Source organism: Apteryx rowi, unplaced genomic scaffold, assembly GCF_003343035.1.
Source record: "Apteryx rowi isolate R43461 unplaced genomic scaffold, aptRow1 scaffold_713, whole genome shotgun sequence".
Taxonomy (NCBI): domain Eukaryota; kingdom Metazoa; phylum Chordata; class Aves; order Apterygiformes; family Apterygidae; genus Apteryx; species Apteryx rowi.
The window spans coordinates 73,456-88,665 of NW_020450998.1; the positions used below are offsets into that span (position 1 = coordinate 73,456).

Here is a 15,210-nt window from a genome sequence, read left to right on the forward strand (position 1 = left end):
CCGCGGCCCCGCCCGGCCCGGCTCGGCGGGCGCCTTCCCGGGCGCTAAGCCGCCTAAGAGGGTTAATGATCCCGATTTGGCTCCTGGCGTAATCACGTCGGATGGAAGGACAGGATCCCCCCCGCGGTGCTGGGGGCTCCCGGCGCGGCCGATCGCAGCCGCCGCCTAATTGGCTTCCCTGTGGGATAACTCACAGCGGAGATGCCCGGCCGTGCCTGCCGGATGGGCACCGCTGCTGCCACGTGCCGCCGGGAGCTGCCTGTGCCCGGCCAGTACCTCCCCAGCACCTGGCCCCGCTCTGGGAGCTGCACAGGTTTTCCAGCCGGGATCGCAGCTCGCCCTCTCGGCACGGCCTGTCCAGCAGCACGCGGCGAGCTGGCCCAGCCTCATGTTCCCAGTGAAGCTCGGGGATGGGGCATCGGTGCTGCCGGGCCATGCGCGGGGCTCGTGGCAGCCTGCATCCCACGGTCCGGCCGGGGCCGCGCAGCAGCTTTCCCCCCATGAGCTGCGGGCGCTGGAGCTCCCGGCTGCCTCCCAGCTCCCGTGGGGCCTGTCCCCATGGCCACCCGTCACGTGCCGCTCAAGCGCCTCCATCCTGGTCCATGCCCAGCTGGCTCCTTCAGCCGACTCCTCTCGGTGAGGGAGCCATCCTTGTCCCCGAGCGCCTGTGCAAGGCCTCACTGCGACCTGCTCCGGAGCCTCCTGACACCTTCTGGATGTGTCTCYGGCCTCCAGCTCCTTCCACAGCTCRTCCCCAGCTCCTGAAGCTCTTGGGTGCCCCATGCAAGGAGCCGCTGGGATGGCAGGCGGCCAGCTGCAGCACTGCTGACCTGGAAGCGCGGCACCGTGCTCCCACCAGCCCCGAGGCCCGCGATGGGCTCGGCCTGCAGTGCTGGCACGGCAGGACGCTGCGTCTGGGCTGACCCGCTCACGTGCCCGGGCACAGGACCTTGCGCTGGCAGCACATGGACACCGTGCCGATGTGTCCGCTTGGCCAAGCAGCCAGGGACCCCAGCTGCTGCCAGCTCTGCTGGCGGCCCTGTCATAGTGTCCGATTTCCCTTCCAGCAATTTGGGTTGGCACTGGGGCCTCGCACAGGCCCCCCCCCGCGGCCATGCTTGCCCCACAGTGCTCAAACACCTGCCCCATCCGACAGCGCCCAGGGCCAGTCCCGGCTGTGCCCCACCAGCGCAGCCAAACCTTCTCCGACCGAGCTGCCCTGCTGTTCTCCAGCCCGAGCCCGGTGCTGGGGTGCCAGGTGCCAGGTCCTCATCCTTCCTGCAGGATCGGGGTCCCGGGCAGGGGGCCATGGCTTGGGTCCCTGGCACCCCAGGCATGTCCCCTGCTCCCGGCCGTGTGCCCTGGAGAYGGCTCCTGGAGGCGACGCAAGCAGATGGCAGGGCGGGCTGAGCCAGCAATCCTCCTAATCCCATGAGGACGCTGGGGGCCGAGCTGAGCCAGGCCAGGCCATGGCGGGCACTCAGGCGCGCAGCCACCTCCTGCACTCGCTCCTCTGCCAGGTGGGACTGAGTTCTCGTCAGGGCAGGGCAGGGGAAGGGGAAGGGAAGCGGGGCTGGGCTGGGGGTGCTGGGGTCGGCCCGCGTGGGGTCTCCCCTGACCATGCMCCCCCCCCCAGCTGTGCTGCAGTCCCTGCCGCAGGCTCCGCGTGTCCACGGGCACCCGCCTGCTCTACACGCTCCTCCACGTCCTTGCCTCTGCCGTGTGCTGTCTTGCACTGTCCCGCACCGTGGCCCAGGCCGTCCGGGAAAAGGTGGGGCTGGGGGCTGGGGGGCTCCAGCGCTGGGGGTGCCGGGGGGTCCTGGAATACTCTGGGTGCTGGGGATGCTGTGGGTGCCAGGGTGCCAGGGGCCCTGGGGTACTCTAGGTGCTGGGGAGGCCATGGGTGCCAGCGTCCCAGGGGTCCTGGAATACTCTGGGTGCTGGGGATGCTGTGGGTGCTGGGGTCCCAGGGGCCCTGGGGTACTCTGGGTGCTGTGCATCCCCAGGGTGTGAGACATCCCAGGGGTGCGAGCATTCCCGGGAGTGCCAGGGGTCCTGGGCTCCTCTGGGCACTGCGGATGCTGGGGGTGCCGGGGTCCCAGGGGTGTAAGAGGTCTGGGGTCCCAGGGGTCCTGGGGGGTGTGAGGGGTGCCAGGGCTGCCAGGCATCCCGGGGTGTTGGGGGTCCCAGGATATTGGGGTTGCCAGGTGTACCGGGGTACATGCCAGAGTTATCAGGGATCCTGGGGATGCTGGGGATCTCAGGAGTAATAGGGGTGCCAGGGATACTGAGGGTGCTGGAGGTACCAGGGTGCTGGGCACGCTGAGGGTATTGGGAACACTGGGGCTCTCAGGCATGCTGGGGCTCCCACGGGTACTGGAGATGCTGGGGGTACTGGAGAGGCCGGGGTACCCGCGGCGCTGGGGGTGCTGGAGGTACCCAGGAGTGGGCACMCCGCCAGCCCCGTCCCGCCGTGCCCGCAGGTGCCCTTCTCCATGGTGCTGTGCGAGCACCTGGCCGGCGGCACCGACTGCGAGCGCCTCGTGGGCTCCTCGGCCGTGTACCGGGTCTGCTTCGGCACTGCCTGCTTCCACCTGGCGCAGGCCGCCCTGCTCCTCAACGTGCGCTCCAGCACGGACTGCCGCGCACAGCTGCACAACGGGTACCGCTGGGGCCGCACCGGGCTGCGGGGGTCGGGGCCGGGTGCCAGGGCTGATGCTTCCCCTGCTGCCGCTGCCCTGCAGGTTCTGGCTCCCGAAGCTGCTGGTGCTGGTGGGGCTCTGTGCTGCCAGCTTCTTCATCCCTGAGGACAACTTCATCCGAGGTGCGTCACCCCCCCACCCCAGCCCTCGGCAAGGTGCCCCGGCCCCCGCGCAGCCCCCACAGCCGGCGCTGGGCACCCTGCGCCCGCCCTATGGCTCCCTGCTCTCCACAGCCTGGCACTACGTGGGCATCTGCGGGGGTTTCGCCTTCATCCTGGTGCAGCTGGTGCTCATCACCGCCTTCGCGCACACCTGGAACAAGAACTGGTGAGTGTCAGCTCGGCGGCACTGCAGGGGCCCCGTGCCCGGCCTCACCCCACTCTCCCGGCAGGCTCACGGGCGCCGCGCAGGACAAGCGCTGGTACCTGGCCGTGCTGCTGGCCACAGCCACCTTCTACACCCTTGCCTCCGCGGCCTTCTCCTTCCTCTACAAGTACTACACCCACCCGGCCGCCTGCCGCCTCAACAGCACCCTGCTCACCATCAACGGCAGCCTCTGCGGCATCATGTCCTTCATCTCCATCACGCCCTGCGTGCGGCTCAGTAAGTGCTGCATGGCGCGGTGTGGCATGGTGCAGCACGGCATGCCATGATACAGCATGGCACGGCACGGCAAGGCATGGCATGGTGCAGCGTGATATGGCATGGTGCAGCATGGCATGGCACGGCATGGCATGGCATGGTGCAGCATGGCATGGCATAGTGTGGCATGGTGCAGTACGGCACACCAGAGCCTCAGTCATGCCATGCTGCGGGGCTGGCTGCCTCCTGGTACCAACATGCAGGTGCCTGAGGAGGACTCGGCCCCGGGGCTCCTGCTGGCCCCATCCCATGCCCCATGCAGGGAGCCCGTCCGCCAGCACGCGGGGCTCCAGCGAGGCCTGGCCCTCTCCTTGCAGAGCAGCCGCGGTCGGGGCTGCTGCAGGCCTCCATCATCAGCTGCTACGTGATGTACCTCACCTTCTCCGCACTGTCCAGCCGCCCCCCGGAGAGAGGTGAGCGCTGGGGCCTGCTGTGGGGACCCACATCCACCGGGGCCRGCCCCGTCTCACCCCTGCGTCCCACAGTGCTCTACCAGGGCCAGAACCTCACCGTCTGCTTCCCCGGTGTCCGGCAGGACGAGCTGCAGGCAGAGGACACCACCGTCGCCATCCTGGGGGCTGGCATCATGTACGCCTGCGTGCTCTTTGCATGGTGCGTGAGCCTCGCGGCACGGGGCCATGGCACAGTGTGGCACTGGCCCTGACACAGCTCGGCCCCCAGCACACTCCCCTCCCATGCACAGCCTGCCCCCAGGCACCGTCCCATCCTGGCATGGCCAGCACGAGCGGCACCGTGCGGGGACTCGTCGTGGCTGTGGCAGAGCCGGCAGAGCTGGGGGCTGCAGGGGGCAGAGGGCCGCGCGGCATCCCCAGGCCAGGCACGGCGAGGCTCCTGCTGTGCCGATCCCAGAGAGGGGCTGTGGGGCGACAGGGGCCGGGCACGGGCTGTTGAGTGCCTTGTGTCACCGGTTCCTCCTCTGTCCCGGGTGCAGCAATGAAGCCTCCTACCTCGCTGAGGTGTTTGGGCCCCTATGGATGGTCAAAGTCTACAGCTTTGAGTCCAAAGTGAGTGTGACACTGCCCCACAGAGCTCCCCGCTGTGGACACCCCTGGCCCTGAGCTCCCAGCCCTCGTTCGCCCCTCGGCCAGCCCTGGGAGCCAGGGCAGTGGCAGGCTCCTCTGCAAAGCGCCGGGGCTTTTCCATGGTGCATCCCCGCCGGCCCCAGCCCCAGCCCCGGACAGGGCTGTGGGTGGCTCTGCCTGTGTCCCCCCCACCCCATCGCAGACTCACAGCTCCGAATCACTTTGCAGAAACCCTCCTGCTGCTTCTGCTGCCCAGAGAAGATGGAGGAGGAGCTGCGAGGTGGGTGCAGAGGCAGCAGGCGCTCGTGGCACGGGTGGCACAGTGCCCTCGGCGCGTGCCCCACAGCACGGGGGCTGCCCTAACCCTGCTCTCCAGGGACCGAGCAGATGTGTGAGCACGTGGAGGAGCCTGTCGGGACACTGTGCGTCATCCAGGACGAGCGGGACCGGGTGGTGTACAGCTACTCAGCCTTCCACTTTGTCTTCTTCCTCGCCTCGCTCTATGTCATGATGACCCTCACCAACTGGTTCAGGTAGGGCCCTGCTCTGCCAGCCAGCCCTCGTTGCGCTCCCGCCCCTTTGCTGGTGTGAACACAGCTACCCTGGGCTGGCGTGGGGCAGGTGCTGCAGCAGGGCAGGTGCTGCAATGGGGCAGGCGCTGCAGCGGGGCAGGTGCTGCAGCCAGGTGGGTGCTGCAGCCGGGGGCTCCATGCTGCGCCAGGGGCTCTGTGTCCACAGCGGGTGGATGTGCCCAGAGCCACTTGGTGACCCAGTGGCTGCAGCCACCCCCAGGAGCCCCCGTTCCCACCTCCCTCAGGCGCCCCGACGCCTGCCCTCTCCCCACCAGCTATGAGGACGCGGTGCTGGAGACCACCTTCACGCACGGCAGCTGGTCAGCCTTCTGGGTGAAGGTGGCCTCGTGCTGGGCCTGCGTCCTGCTCTACCTGTGGCTGCTGCTGAGCCCCCTGTGCCTCCCAGGCTCACCCCCAGGCCGGCGCAGCAGCCCTCCCCCGCGCGTGCTGCGGCGACGACGTGCCCCGCAGCGCATCAGCATCTCCACGTAGCCCCTGCGGATACAGCCAGGGCTGGCCCCTGCCACACCTGGGGCAGTGCCCCAGYCCTGCTGGCCCCTCCTGACGGACCATCCTTGGAAAAGAGTGTCCAGGAGCTGCTGCGCCAGAGCCATGAGCTGGGCGCCCTGCTGCATCGCTGCCAGGGACGTGGCTCTGGCACGGAGCCAGAGCCCCCCAGGGCAGTGGCCTGAGCCCAGCCTGTGTGATGGTGCTCGGCCGCAGCCACTGTGCTCCCGTCCCCTCCAGGAGGCAGGTCCTGCTGGTGCTGGGCTACATCCCTGCTGCTCGGGGAGCAGGCTCTGCCCTGCTGCAGCGCCGTGTCTGCGCACCCGCCTGGCACTGCATTCACTGTAAATAGCTCCTCAAATACATTTTTTATGTAAAGCTCCAAGCTGACCTGCACCATTTGCCCTCCCGAGCGTGCAGCAGCCGTAGGGCTGGGTGCAGAGGGTGCCAGCAGTGCCCCAGTCCCAGCCCCAGCCAGTGCAGCCGCCGTGGCTTGAGGTCACTTYGGGGAGACGGGGACAGCAGCCAGGAGGGCTGGTGCAGCCGGGAGGTCTGTCCTGGCGGGGGCTAGGAGGTGTTCAGCCTGTGGCTGGTGCCCATAGCGTGCTCCTGGTCCAGCCCCAGAGGAGCCAGTCCTTGCCCAGACACAGGGATGCATGAGGCTGCTGGGCTCCAGCACGATGCAATCCTGGGTGCACTGGTCCAAACAGGCCCATGAGCGGTCAGGGCATCGGTCCAGTGGCTGCAGCGAGCCGGGCCCCATGTGGCCGCCTGCCCCAGCCCACGGGCTGTCCCTGCCTGTCCCCTGCAGGGACTGGCTCTTGCAGGTCACTGGCGCCTGCACATCACAGCGGGTCGCCTGCCCCAGGGAGGACACAGGCAGAGACCTCACAGAGCCCCGCTGCCCCTTGGCCCGGCCCCGACTCCCCCAGGCTCCCCATGGCCAGGTCCCCGCTGCACCCTGAGCCCTTGCCAGGTCCTTGAGCAGCGCCACCTGGCTCCAACACCCCCCCCCACCGGGCACGCCCTCGGGCACGTCCTGCACCCGCTGCTGMAGGCAGGGCCACAGCAGCGCACCAGGCTCCTGCGCCAGCAGCTCGCACTCCGTGTGCAGCCTGGCTCTGCCCAAAGCCTGACACCCAGCCAGCACCTTCCTGCAGCAGGCAGCACCTGGGACAGGGTGGGGGGCACTGCGTGCTGCCCTGGAGGGTGCCCACCCCCCGCGCCTGTCTCCGCAGAGCCCCGCTGCAGGGGATGCTGGCCATGGGGCACGGCCCAGGCACAGCTCTCGCCAGGCACTGGGAGGTGGTGCAGTATCCCAGGGGCTCGCGGCTGCACCGCATCCCACCCAGCTCCCAGCTGCAGCACTCGTGGGAAGGGTGTTCCTGTGCCTGGCAGTCCTGGGCACTGCAGGAAGATGGAGAAGTGATGCCTGAATGCGAGCACCCAGGCAACTGGCCCCCATCATCCTGTCCCAGCCCATGGCCAGCACCAGCATCCAAGGTCTGTGCCCTGCACCAGCACCATGGCTGGTTCCATCCCATCCCTCAGCAACGCTGCCCCCTCCCCAGGGACCACAGCCATGCCCTGCCAGACACATCCCGCCCCGCACCCTTCCGCCCAGGGGGGCTTAGGACGGGCAGAGCAGTCGCACCTGCAAAACCCTCCGTGGGACCGTGACGAGCAGCACAGCCGTGGCGCCCCCTCACCCGGTGCCCGGAGCTGCCCGGGGTGGATCCGGCTCAGAAGAGCGGCTCGGTCCCGGGGGGAGCTGGGGCAGGGGCAGGGTGCGGGGCGAGGGCTGAGCGTGGCGGAGGGGCCGCCCGGGGGTCCGGGGTGGGCGGCTGCCGGAGGCGTGGGGGGGATGCGGGTCCAGGCCCCGGCCCCGGACCGAGCCGAACCGGACCGGGCCAGGCGGCGGGCGCGGTACCGGCCCCGCCGCAGGAATGCGGCCGCCCGCCCCGCCCCGCCCGCAGAGCAAACACGGCCGGGGCGCTGCCCGGGGCAGGGTCCTGCCGGCCCGCGCTCACCGGCCCGGCCCGCCCGCAGCACGCGGCCCCGGAGGAGGTGAGTGCAGGACCCCGGGCCAGACGGGGCGTCCCCGGGGGACGTGGGGCTGCCCCAGCGCGGGGCTCCCGGTGGAGCTGGGGGCCGGCACGGCCCCGTCGGGGCGGCTGCAGCAGCGGGGCCGCTCTGGGGGTCTCCCGCAGCTCCGTCCCCGTCGGGTTGGCTGCAGCAGTGGGGCTGCCCTGGGGGTCTCCTGCGGCCCCGGCCTGTCGGGAGCAGTGGAGGTTGGCTGGGAGCGGCAGGTGCTGGCAGAGTGGCTCCTGCCAGTGCTGGGTGCAGGGCTGCCGTGAGGGCTGCGGCTCTGACCCTCTCCCCACAGGACATGCAGGGACACATGCAGGGCTCCGACGATGGCATCATGCGGCTGCGGCATCAGCTCGGGGATCTCACCCAGGTGGAGTCTGGGGACGAATCTGTGCTGGGGTCCTGGAGCCCCCAGGACCTGCGTTTCCCTGGTGCGCGCAGTGGGTGCAGCCAGCACCCTCAAGCACCGGGCTGTGCAGGCAAGACCCTGCAACAGGCACCCATGTCACCCTGTCCAGGAGAATGAGCAGCTGCATTTCACCCTGCTCAAGGCCGAGGCCAGCATCTCCCAGCTGCAGGCAGAACTGGAGCAGCTGCAAAGGGACCTCTCCGACCAGGCCAAGCAGCAGAAGAGGTGACCTTTGGGGGAGAGGGGAAGGGGGTGGCGAGGCTGTTCCCAGCCCCGAGTGGCTCTGCCTGCACATCCCCACATGTGCCCCAGCTCCAGCACTCGGCGCCAGAGGCTGTTTCAGCGGTGAGACGCGGGTGCCACATGAGAGCCCCAGCCGTGCGGAGGGAGGGCCCCAGCGCCGCAGGCAGGGCTGTGCCAGACCTCAGGCTTGGGCTTGGCAGCCTCTTCCCTGCCGCCCTGGGGCAGGGCCAGGCCCAGCCCAGGAAACGCTGCCCTGCTCAGTCAAGTCTTGAGCACCGGCAGCCAGGGAAGCCTGTCTGCAGCTGCTGCCATGTCCCTCCAGGCCTCTTGTTGGCATCCCCTGCGACCGTGGGTGTCCTTGGGGCCTTTGGCTGTGCCAGCACCTCCCCCACCCCCAGAACTGCCTGCTGGGCTGGGGCTGGCAGGTCCTGCTCAGTCCCCTGCCAGCTAACAGGGCAGGTCCAGCCCTGCAGCAATGATGCGTCTCTCTGCAGAGAGCAGCTGGCACTGAGGGAGGTGGCAGAGGAGAACCTGGCCTTCACGAGCTACATCAGGACACTGCAGTATGTACAGGCCTGGCAGGGCAGTGCTGGCATGGGACAGCTGCAGGTGACAGGCTGCAATGTGCCTGCCTGGGGGCCACTGCCCTGGGTCCAGCCCTTCTCCAGTTTGGTCCCTGTGACTGCTGGGTCTGACATTGCTCTCACTTGACAGGGCAACTAACAGGAGCTTGTACAAGAGCAACAGCTGCCTGCGCTCAGCGCTGCTGCTTGACGCGGATGGCAGCCCAAGAGAGGTGAGCCTCCAACTTCTGCAGAGCCAGGGCCTGCAACCGCCACGGGAGGGGAGGGAGAGTGCCAGTGCTGGGCGGGCAGGGATGCTGGGTGCCAGCCACGGGGCTACCCTTGCTTGCTCTGCCTGCACCCCCAGCACAGCRGGGGCTGCACATGGGACCCGTGTGAGCCCTGGGAGCTGGGGGTGTCCCAGGCCTGCTGGGTTCCCGCTGCTCCCCAGCCCACGCCAGGAGCAGGAGAGCTGCAGGGCACCTTGGTGCTGAACATCTTGTCCCCTTGCAGTCACCACCCCCTGCTCGACAGGGCAGTCCCCTCGCTGCCCCCTCATGTAGCCTGCTGGAGGTCACCAACAGCAGGTGAGTGAGCATGGCCAGGACAGGGCTGGACTGGCCGCTGCCACCCCCTCCCTGACCGCTGCCTCTGGCACAGGTACCCAGGGGACTCCTCATGCAGCCTGCTCTCTGCTGCRGCCTCCTGGGCAGGCAGAGACCCAGGTTGCAGCAGCCCTGGCCTCGGGCAGCGGCAGAGCTCGGCCTCCAGCACAGACACGGCCTTGTCACTCAGCAATGCCGGGAGCAAGAGCTCAGAGGATGCGCCTCCTGCCAGCCCATGCTCAGACATGGAGGTGACAAATTTGCCCAGGGCCTGGCACCCGTACTAGGAAGGGATGCGAGTCTGCTTACCTGCAGCTTCTGCAGCCTGTGGAGACCTGCAGTGGGGCCAGGGCTGCCCAGGTGCCCCACACTCTGCCCATGGGCTCAGGCCCTGCAACGTGATGTCTGTCACCCAGCAGGCACCCACCCGCCAGCCAGGTGCAGCAGAGGGATCCTGCCACCCTGCAAGGCACTTCACCAAGAGAAAGCTTCCTGCCTTCACACCAAAGGTAACCAGCAATGCCCTGGCCAGGCGCACATAACTGGGGTGAGGAGAAAAGCACAGGGTGGGCAGAGCATGTGCCACCCAGGCACAGCACCACATCCCACCAAGCCCTCCTCCTSTTTATTCCCATCAGGCACCAGAAACTACAGAGGAACCTGCGGCTCCTTGTCCCATTTACCGGCTGGTGCTGGCTGGAGATGTTGGTGCTGGGAAGTCCAGCTTCCTGCTACGCCTCTGCACAAATGAATTCAGAGGTGACATCCCCACCACGCTAGGTACTGAGGACCAAGGTGAAGGGGGAGGGGGGGAGTGGGAGAACAGCACATGACTCTCTTCTCTCAGGGGTGGACTTCCAAGTGAAGCAGCTGCTGGTGGATGGGGAGCAAACCACATTACAGATCTGGGACACAGCAGGGCAGGAGAGGTGAGAGGGGCCAAGGCTCCTGCTGCTGACCTGAGCCAGCAAGGGCCACTTCTGCAGCTTCAGGCAGGCCAGCAGGGCTGCCAAGGTCACTGCACAGGCACAGCGGCTGTCCTCCGCTGCAGAGGAGCCCTTGGTGCAAGCCTGGGAATGCAGAGCCAGGCGCAGCCCCCACAGCACTAACACCCTTCCCGGCACCAGATTCCAGAGCATTGCCAAGTCCTACTTCCGCAAAGCCCACGGCGTGCTGCTCCTGTATGACATCAGCTCCGAGAGCAGCTTCCTCAGGGTCCGCCAGTGGCTTGAGGACATCAAGGTAGTGGGAAGGGTCTGACAAGCACTGTACCCTCCTGGAGAGGGGCAGGAGCCTTGAGGCTTCCCTAGAGAGACCTAGACTGTGCCCCAGAMTGTCTTAGGGAAGCAGAACCCAAGTAATAGCAAGTTGGACCATTTCTTAAGGAAGGTCCAAGGGCAGCCTTTGGGAGGAGCCTTTTTTCTTTTGGGGGGGGAGGGTCTGGTTGCTCTATGGTTTAAAACTGCACCCTTCCACCTGGGTGCTGGGGAAGGCTTGGTGCCGCACAAGTGCAACAGGAGGCAGCCAGAGCTCTGAGGCAGCAGAGCTCTGCAGCTCCTGAAGGAGAGCACACCCCAGGCAAGGGCTGCACTAGCCAGCACTGGGGCTGGAGACCGCTGTGCCCCATGGTGGCCTGAGCTGCCCTTCCCTCCCCATAGGCCTCCGAGAGACCACTTCCACTCATGCTGGTCGGGAACAAGATTGACCTGCGCCCTGGACTGCCAGAGGCAGCAGGGGTCCACACGACCCACGGAGAGAAGCTGGCCATGGTGAGTACACACACCGCTCTGTGCCCACAGGGCAGGCAGGGACACCACTAACACAGGCTGTTCTCCTCCTCAGGCCTATTCAGCCCTGTTCTGCGAGACCAGTGCTAAGGATGGTACTAACGTGGTGGAGGCTGTGCTGCACCTAGCCCGGTGAGGAGCCCCCTGCCCAGTGGCGATGCAGCTCCCCCAGCTGCAGGAGGGCTTGCAGTGGTCACCTGGCTCCCATCCTGCTGGAGGGCAGGCAGGACCTGCTAACACTGCTGCTCTCGACCCTGCAGGGAAGTGAAGAGGACAGCGGACCTCAGCAGAGGTGACAGCACTGGACTGGACCTGAGCATTCCTCCAAGGGCAGCTTTGAGCTGCTGCAGGACCTAGTGCAGGAGACAAGCAGGCTGCTGGGCTTCACGGCCTCACCACAGACAACTACCAACTCCATCTGCTCTTACTCTACAGCACTGTCCACACAGTTGCTGTGGAACAGGCAGCTCACCCTGCTCCAGCTTCCGGACTAGAGATGTTTTCTCTTTTGTAAGTAAACTTTCACAGCTTGCTGGCTGAAGTTGCTGTCTAGGCAGAGAAGCAGCCAGGGAAGTGGTACCCTAGCTTTACCCAAATGGGTTCCTTCTCTCTAGGCTGGGCCCCAACCCCTGCCCAGTGCTCTACTGCCCTGTCTCACCCTCCCTAATGTCTCCAGGCCAGGAAACAAGCAAGATGTGAGGAAACAGTACCTGTCCCCTGCTGCTCCTAGCATCTACTTGGCAGCATGGCCCATCGCCATCCCCACCTATCTTTTGCCCCATATCCCCCAATGCCCCAACCAAAGTCTTCCCTTTGAAAACACAGGTTGACACCTCTGCACAGCATCAAGTCCAACACAGCTGTCTGCAGTCCTCAGTAGCCCAAGAGCCTCCTGCCTCCAGCATTTGCTCCCCTGCCTGCTCCCTGTCAGCACAGCCTTATCCTGAGCCCTGTCCATCCCCATCTGCTGCAAAAGTGGGCCAGCATCCATGTGCAAGCCCAGCCACCATTGCTCCCGCTCTCAGAGCCCACATTGCCTTAGTCTGGCCAGCCCCAGAATTTTCCCTCCTGGTCCTCACTACCTCTCTTTCCATCCCAAAGAGCCCTCTCCTGGTTTTGTTTTCTTGCATTTCCAGCATGCGCCCATCCTTCTCCAGCTCCCCACTTTCCAGGACATTCACCCCTTACTTCCCCCAGCCATCTCCTGCCTGTGACGCCCCACAGCACAGCTACAGCAGTGATCAGGGCTCACTGCCCAGGGGGAGGCCACCTAGCGCTGGGGTGAGGCCTGTGGAGGCCTCGCAGGCTGCACCCCGCCTCGGCACCTCTCCTCGAGGCCTTGTCGCCCCGTGACACCCGTTGGGACGCGATGCCCATAGGGGTGCGACCACCACTGCCCCACGACGGCCGCGGGGATACGACATGAGRGTCGCCGGTGCGGCGCTCCCGTGGGGTGCGGAGCCCCCGACGCACAGCATCAGGCAGGGCCTGCAGGGCTCCACAAGCTACTTTAATAGGGGGCGGCGCCGCGGAGCGCTGCCGCGGGCCCCAGCAGGCCGGGCCGGCCACGGGGCGGCGCGGGGCATCCTGCCGGCGGGCGGCCCGGCCCCGGTCCCGGTCCCAGCCCCGGGCTACTTGGTGCCCTCCTTCTTCTCGTCGGCCTTCTTCTGCTTCTGCTGCATGATCTCCGAGTCCCTGCGGGCGGGAGAGCGCGTCAGGGAGGCCGGGCCGCGCCGAGCCAGGCCGGGTCGCGCCGGGGGAGGGCGGGCGCTCACCTCTGCTTGCGCGCGGCGGCCGAGAGCCCGTCGTCCCGCCGCTTGCCCTTGCCCGAGTCGCTCTGCTTCTTCAGGTTCTTCTGCCGGGCCAGTTCGCGCTGGTTCCCGCCTGCAACGGCACGGCCGCCTCAGCTCGCCCGGCCCCGCGCCCGCCCGCCTCCCGCCCCGGCGCCGCGGCCGGGCCCGGCCCGCACTCACGGGTCATGGCGCTGCCTSCCGCCGCTCCGCCGCCACGTCCCGCACTGCCCCCGCCGGGCGCCCCGCCTCGTCCTATAAACGCGCAGCAGCCAATCGCCGCGCCGCCCCCGCCCCCGGCCGCCCTCCCATTGGCCCGCCGCGCCTCTGGGCCCCGCCTGATTGGCCGCAGGCTACGGCCGCCATCCTGCCGACGGGGACGAAAGTGCCGGAAGCTGCCGCGCAGGCGTAAGAGCCGCGGAACAGCGCCCCGGACTCCGGGGGCGGGGCCTCTCAGACCCCGCCCCTCCCGGCCCTGGCGCGGGGGCGGGGCGTGCAGTGCAGGGGAGGTGTGCAGTGTGGGGGCGGGGCGCAGTGCAGGGGCAAGATGCAGTGTGAATTGCAGTGTCGGGGCGGGGCGCAGTGGGGGGTGCAGGGTGGTGGCAAGGCAGGGTGCAGTGCCAGGGTGCAGTGCGGGGGTGGGCCAGGGTGCAGGGCTGTGGTGCAGTGAGGGGTGCAGTGTAGTGTGTGGCTCAGGGTGGGGGCGGGGCAGAGTGCAGTGTGGAGTGGTGTGGTGGAGAGTGTGGAGTGCACTGTGGGATGGAGTGGGAGGGAGCAGCGCAGGGTACAGTGTAGTGTAGAGTGGTGTGGGAGGATAGTGCAGGGCAGTGTGGAGTGGTGCAGGAGAGCAGTGCGGGAGAACAGTGCGATGCACAGCAACAGTGCAGGAGCGCAGTGTAAGCATGCAGTGTGGGGTAGTGTAGGGCACCAGTGTGGGGGTGCAGTGTAGGGTGGCGCAGGGATGCAGTGCGCGGTACAGTGCAGGGCAGTGAGGTGCACAGTGTGGTGCAGGGCAGCAGTGCGGGGGTGCAGTGGAGGGTGGTGGGGTGGTGCAGTGCAGGGCRCAGTGTGGGGCAGTGYAGGGTGGTGTGGGGGTGCAGTGCACGGTGCAGTGCAGGGCAGTGTGGGGCACATTGGGGGGAGGAGCAGTGCAGGTCACAGTGTGGCTCAGGGCAGCAGTGCGGGGTGGTGCAGGGTGGTGGGGTAGTGCAGGGCACAGTGTGGGGCAGTGCAGGGTGGTGTGGGGGTGCAGTGCACGGTGCAGTGCAGGGCAGTGTGGGGCACACTGGGGGGAGGAACAGTGCGGGGCACAGTGTGGTTCAGGGCAGCAGTGCGGGGTGGTGCAGGGTGGTGCAGTGCAGGGTGCAGTGCGGGCGATGGGGCATGTTCCCCTCTCGTCGGCTCGATGCCCGGTGCCTGCTGCAGCCTGGGGCACCGACGGCCCCGCAGCCTCTGTGCACCCGTGGCGCGGCGTCCCCCAGGGGCTCGGGGCCGCTCAGGCCAGTCCTCCCGCCGCCGGCACCGCCGAGGGTCTGCGGAGAGAGACCGGCGCTAGAGAGAGCCAGCCCGGCCCGCGGGACCCCCGGCCCCGCCCCGGAGGCCCCGCCCCGACGGCGCCTCCCCGCCGCCCCTACGCACCCGGGGCTCCGCGGCCGCGGCGGGTCGTCGCGGGGCTCCTCGGGGGCTGGGGGTGGCTGCCGCCCGGCCCGGCGCTTCACCAGCCGGGAGAGCTCAGCGTGCACCGCCTGCGGGACGGGAGAGCCGCTGCGGCGAGGCCGGGCGCCCCGGGCCGGCTCCCAGCGGGCGCTCCCGCAGGTCCCCCGGCCCCCCCCCCCCCCGGCCCCGGCCCGCCCGCCTGCCCGCACCGACCTTGCTGGCCGGCTCCAGCCGCAGGGCTCTCTTCAGGACGAGCGCAGCCTCCTCGTCCCGGCCCTGCTCCGCCAGCAGCTGCGGGGAGAGGAGCGGGCGGTAGCGGGGCGGCACGGCGGGACCCCCGCCCCCGGCCCGGGGCCCACCTTGCCCTGCCTGAACAGCGCCTTGCCGTTGTCCGGGCTGATGCAAAGCGCCGCCTCACAGCAGGCCAGCGCCTCCCCGGGCCGCCGCAGCTTCAGCTCGGCGGCCGCGCAGTTGTTCAGACACTTGACGCGCTGCTCCCGCAGCTCCTCTTCCTCCTGCGGCCCGGGCGGCGCTGCGGGGCAGAGCCGGGATCAGCGGCACCGGCCCCGCCGCCCGGGGCCCCCGGACCCTCCCGGCCCC

General features: G+C 68.3%; 3 protein-coding genes across 3 annotated transcripts; 2 read left to right on the forward strand and 1 right to left on the reverse strand.

Annotated features, from left to right (window-relative positions):
* The first annotated feature begins 607 nt into the window (after positions 1 to 607).
* Positions 608 to 5,451, forward strand: SERINC4 (serine incorporator 4). Its single transcript, XM_026087362.1, has 13 exons — positions 608 to 636; positions 1,285 to 1,520; positions 1,637 to 1,771; positions 2,484 to 2,662; positions 2,745 to 2,824; positions 2,936 to 3,029; positions 3,094 to 3,305; positions 3,662 to 3,757; positions 3,830 to 3,956; positions 4,297 to 4,369; positions 4,616 to 4,667; positions 4,764 to 4,920; positions 5,235 to 5,451. Exons 2-13 carry the CDS (start codon positions 1,470 to 1,472, stop codon positions 5,449 to 5,451), a joined length of 1,473 nt encoding a protein of 490 aa, XP_025943147.1. The 5' UTR covers positions 608 to 636; positions 1,285 to 1,469.
* Positions 5,452 to 11,041: 5,590 nt separating this feature from the next.
* Positions 11,042 to 11,784, forward strand: LOC112976303 (ras and EF-hand domain-containing protein-like). The gene is made up of 3 exons (XM_026087387.1): positions 11,042 to 11,146; positions 11,220 to 11,296; positions 11,425 to 11,784. The coding sequence occupies exons 1-3, from the start codon at positions 11,060 to 11,062 to the stop codon at positions 11,519 to 11,521; spliced, it is 261 nt and encodes an 86-aa protein (XP_025943172.1). The 5' UTR covers positions 11,042 to 11,059; the 3' UTR covers positions 11,522 to 11,784.
* Positions 11,785 to 12,653: 869 nt separating this feature from the next.
* Positions 12,654 to 13,246, reverse strand: SERF2 (small EDRK-rich factor 2). Its single transcript, XM_026087361.1, has 3 exons — positions 13,138 to 13,246; positions 12,940 to 13,048; positions 12,654 to 12,859 (listed from the first exon to the last, which is right to left on the reverse strand). The coding sequence occupies exons 1-3, from the start codon at positions 13,142 to 13,144 to the stop codon at positions 12,796 to 12,798; spliced, it is 180 nt and encodes a 59-aa protein (XP_025943146.1). The 5' UTR covers positions 13,145 to 13,246; the 3' UTR covers positions 12,654 to 12,795.
* Positions 13,247 to 15,210: the final 1,964 nt, after the last annotated feature.

What these genes read in the sequence shown, in the direction of transcription:
- SERINC4 (XM_026087362.1), top strand. Translation starts at nt 1,470, where the DNA reads ATGGCGGGCACTCAGGCGCGCAGCCACCTCCTGCACTCGCTCCTCTGC. An exon ending in CAGCCGCCCCCCGGAGAGAG is followed by an intron (nt 3,758 to 3,829) that starts GTGAGCGCTGGG and finishes TGCGTCCCACAG; the next exon opens with TGCTCTACCAGGGCCAGAAC. An exon ending in ACCCTCACCAACTGGTTCAG is followed by an intron (nt 4,921 to 5,234) that starts GTAGGGCCCTGC and finishes TCTCCCCACCAG; the next exon opens with CTATGAGGACGCGGTGCTGG.
- LOC112976303 (XM_026087387.1), top strand. Translation starts at nt 11,060, where the DNA reads ATGCTGGTCGGGAACAAGATTGACCTGCGCCCTGGACTGCCAGAGGCA. An exon ending in ACGGAGAGAAGCTGGCCATG is followed by an intron (nt 11,147 to 11,219) that starts GTGAGTACACAC and finishes TCTCCTCCTCAG; the next exon opens with GCCTATTCAGCCCTGTTCTG. An exon ending in GCTGTGCTGCACCTAGCCCG is followed by an intron (nt 11,297 to 11,424) that starts GTGAGGAGCCCC and finishes TCGACCCTGCAG; the next exon opens with GGAAGTGAAGAGGACAGCGG.
- SERF2 (XM_026087361.1), bottom strand. An exon ending in GCCGCCGCGCGCAAGCAGAG is followed by an intron (nt 12,860 to 12,939) that starts GTGAGCGCCCGC and finishes TCCCGCCCGCAG; the next exon opens with GGACTCGGAGATCATGCAGC.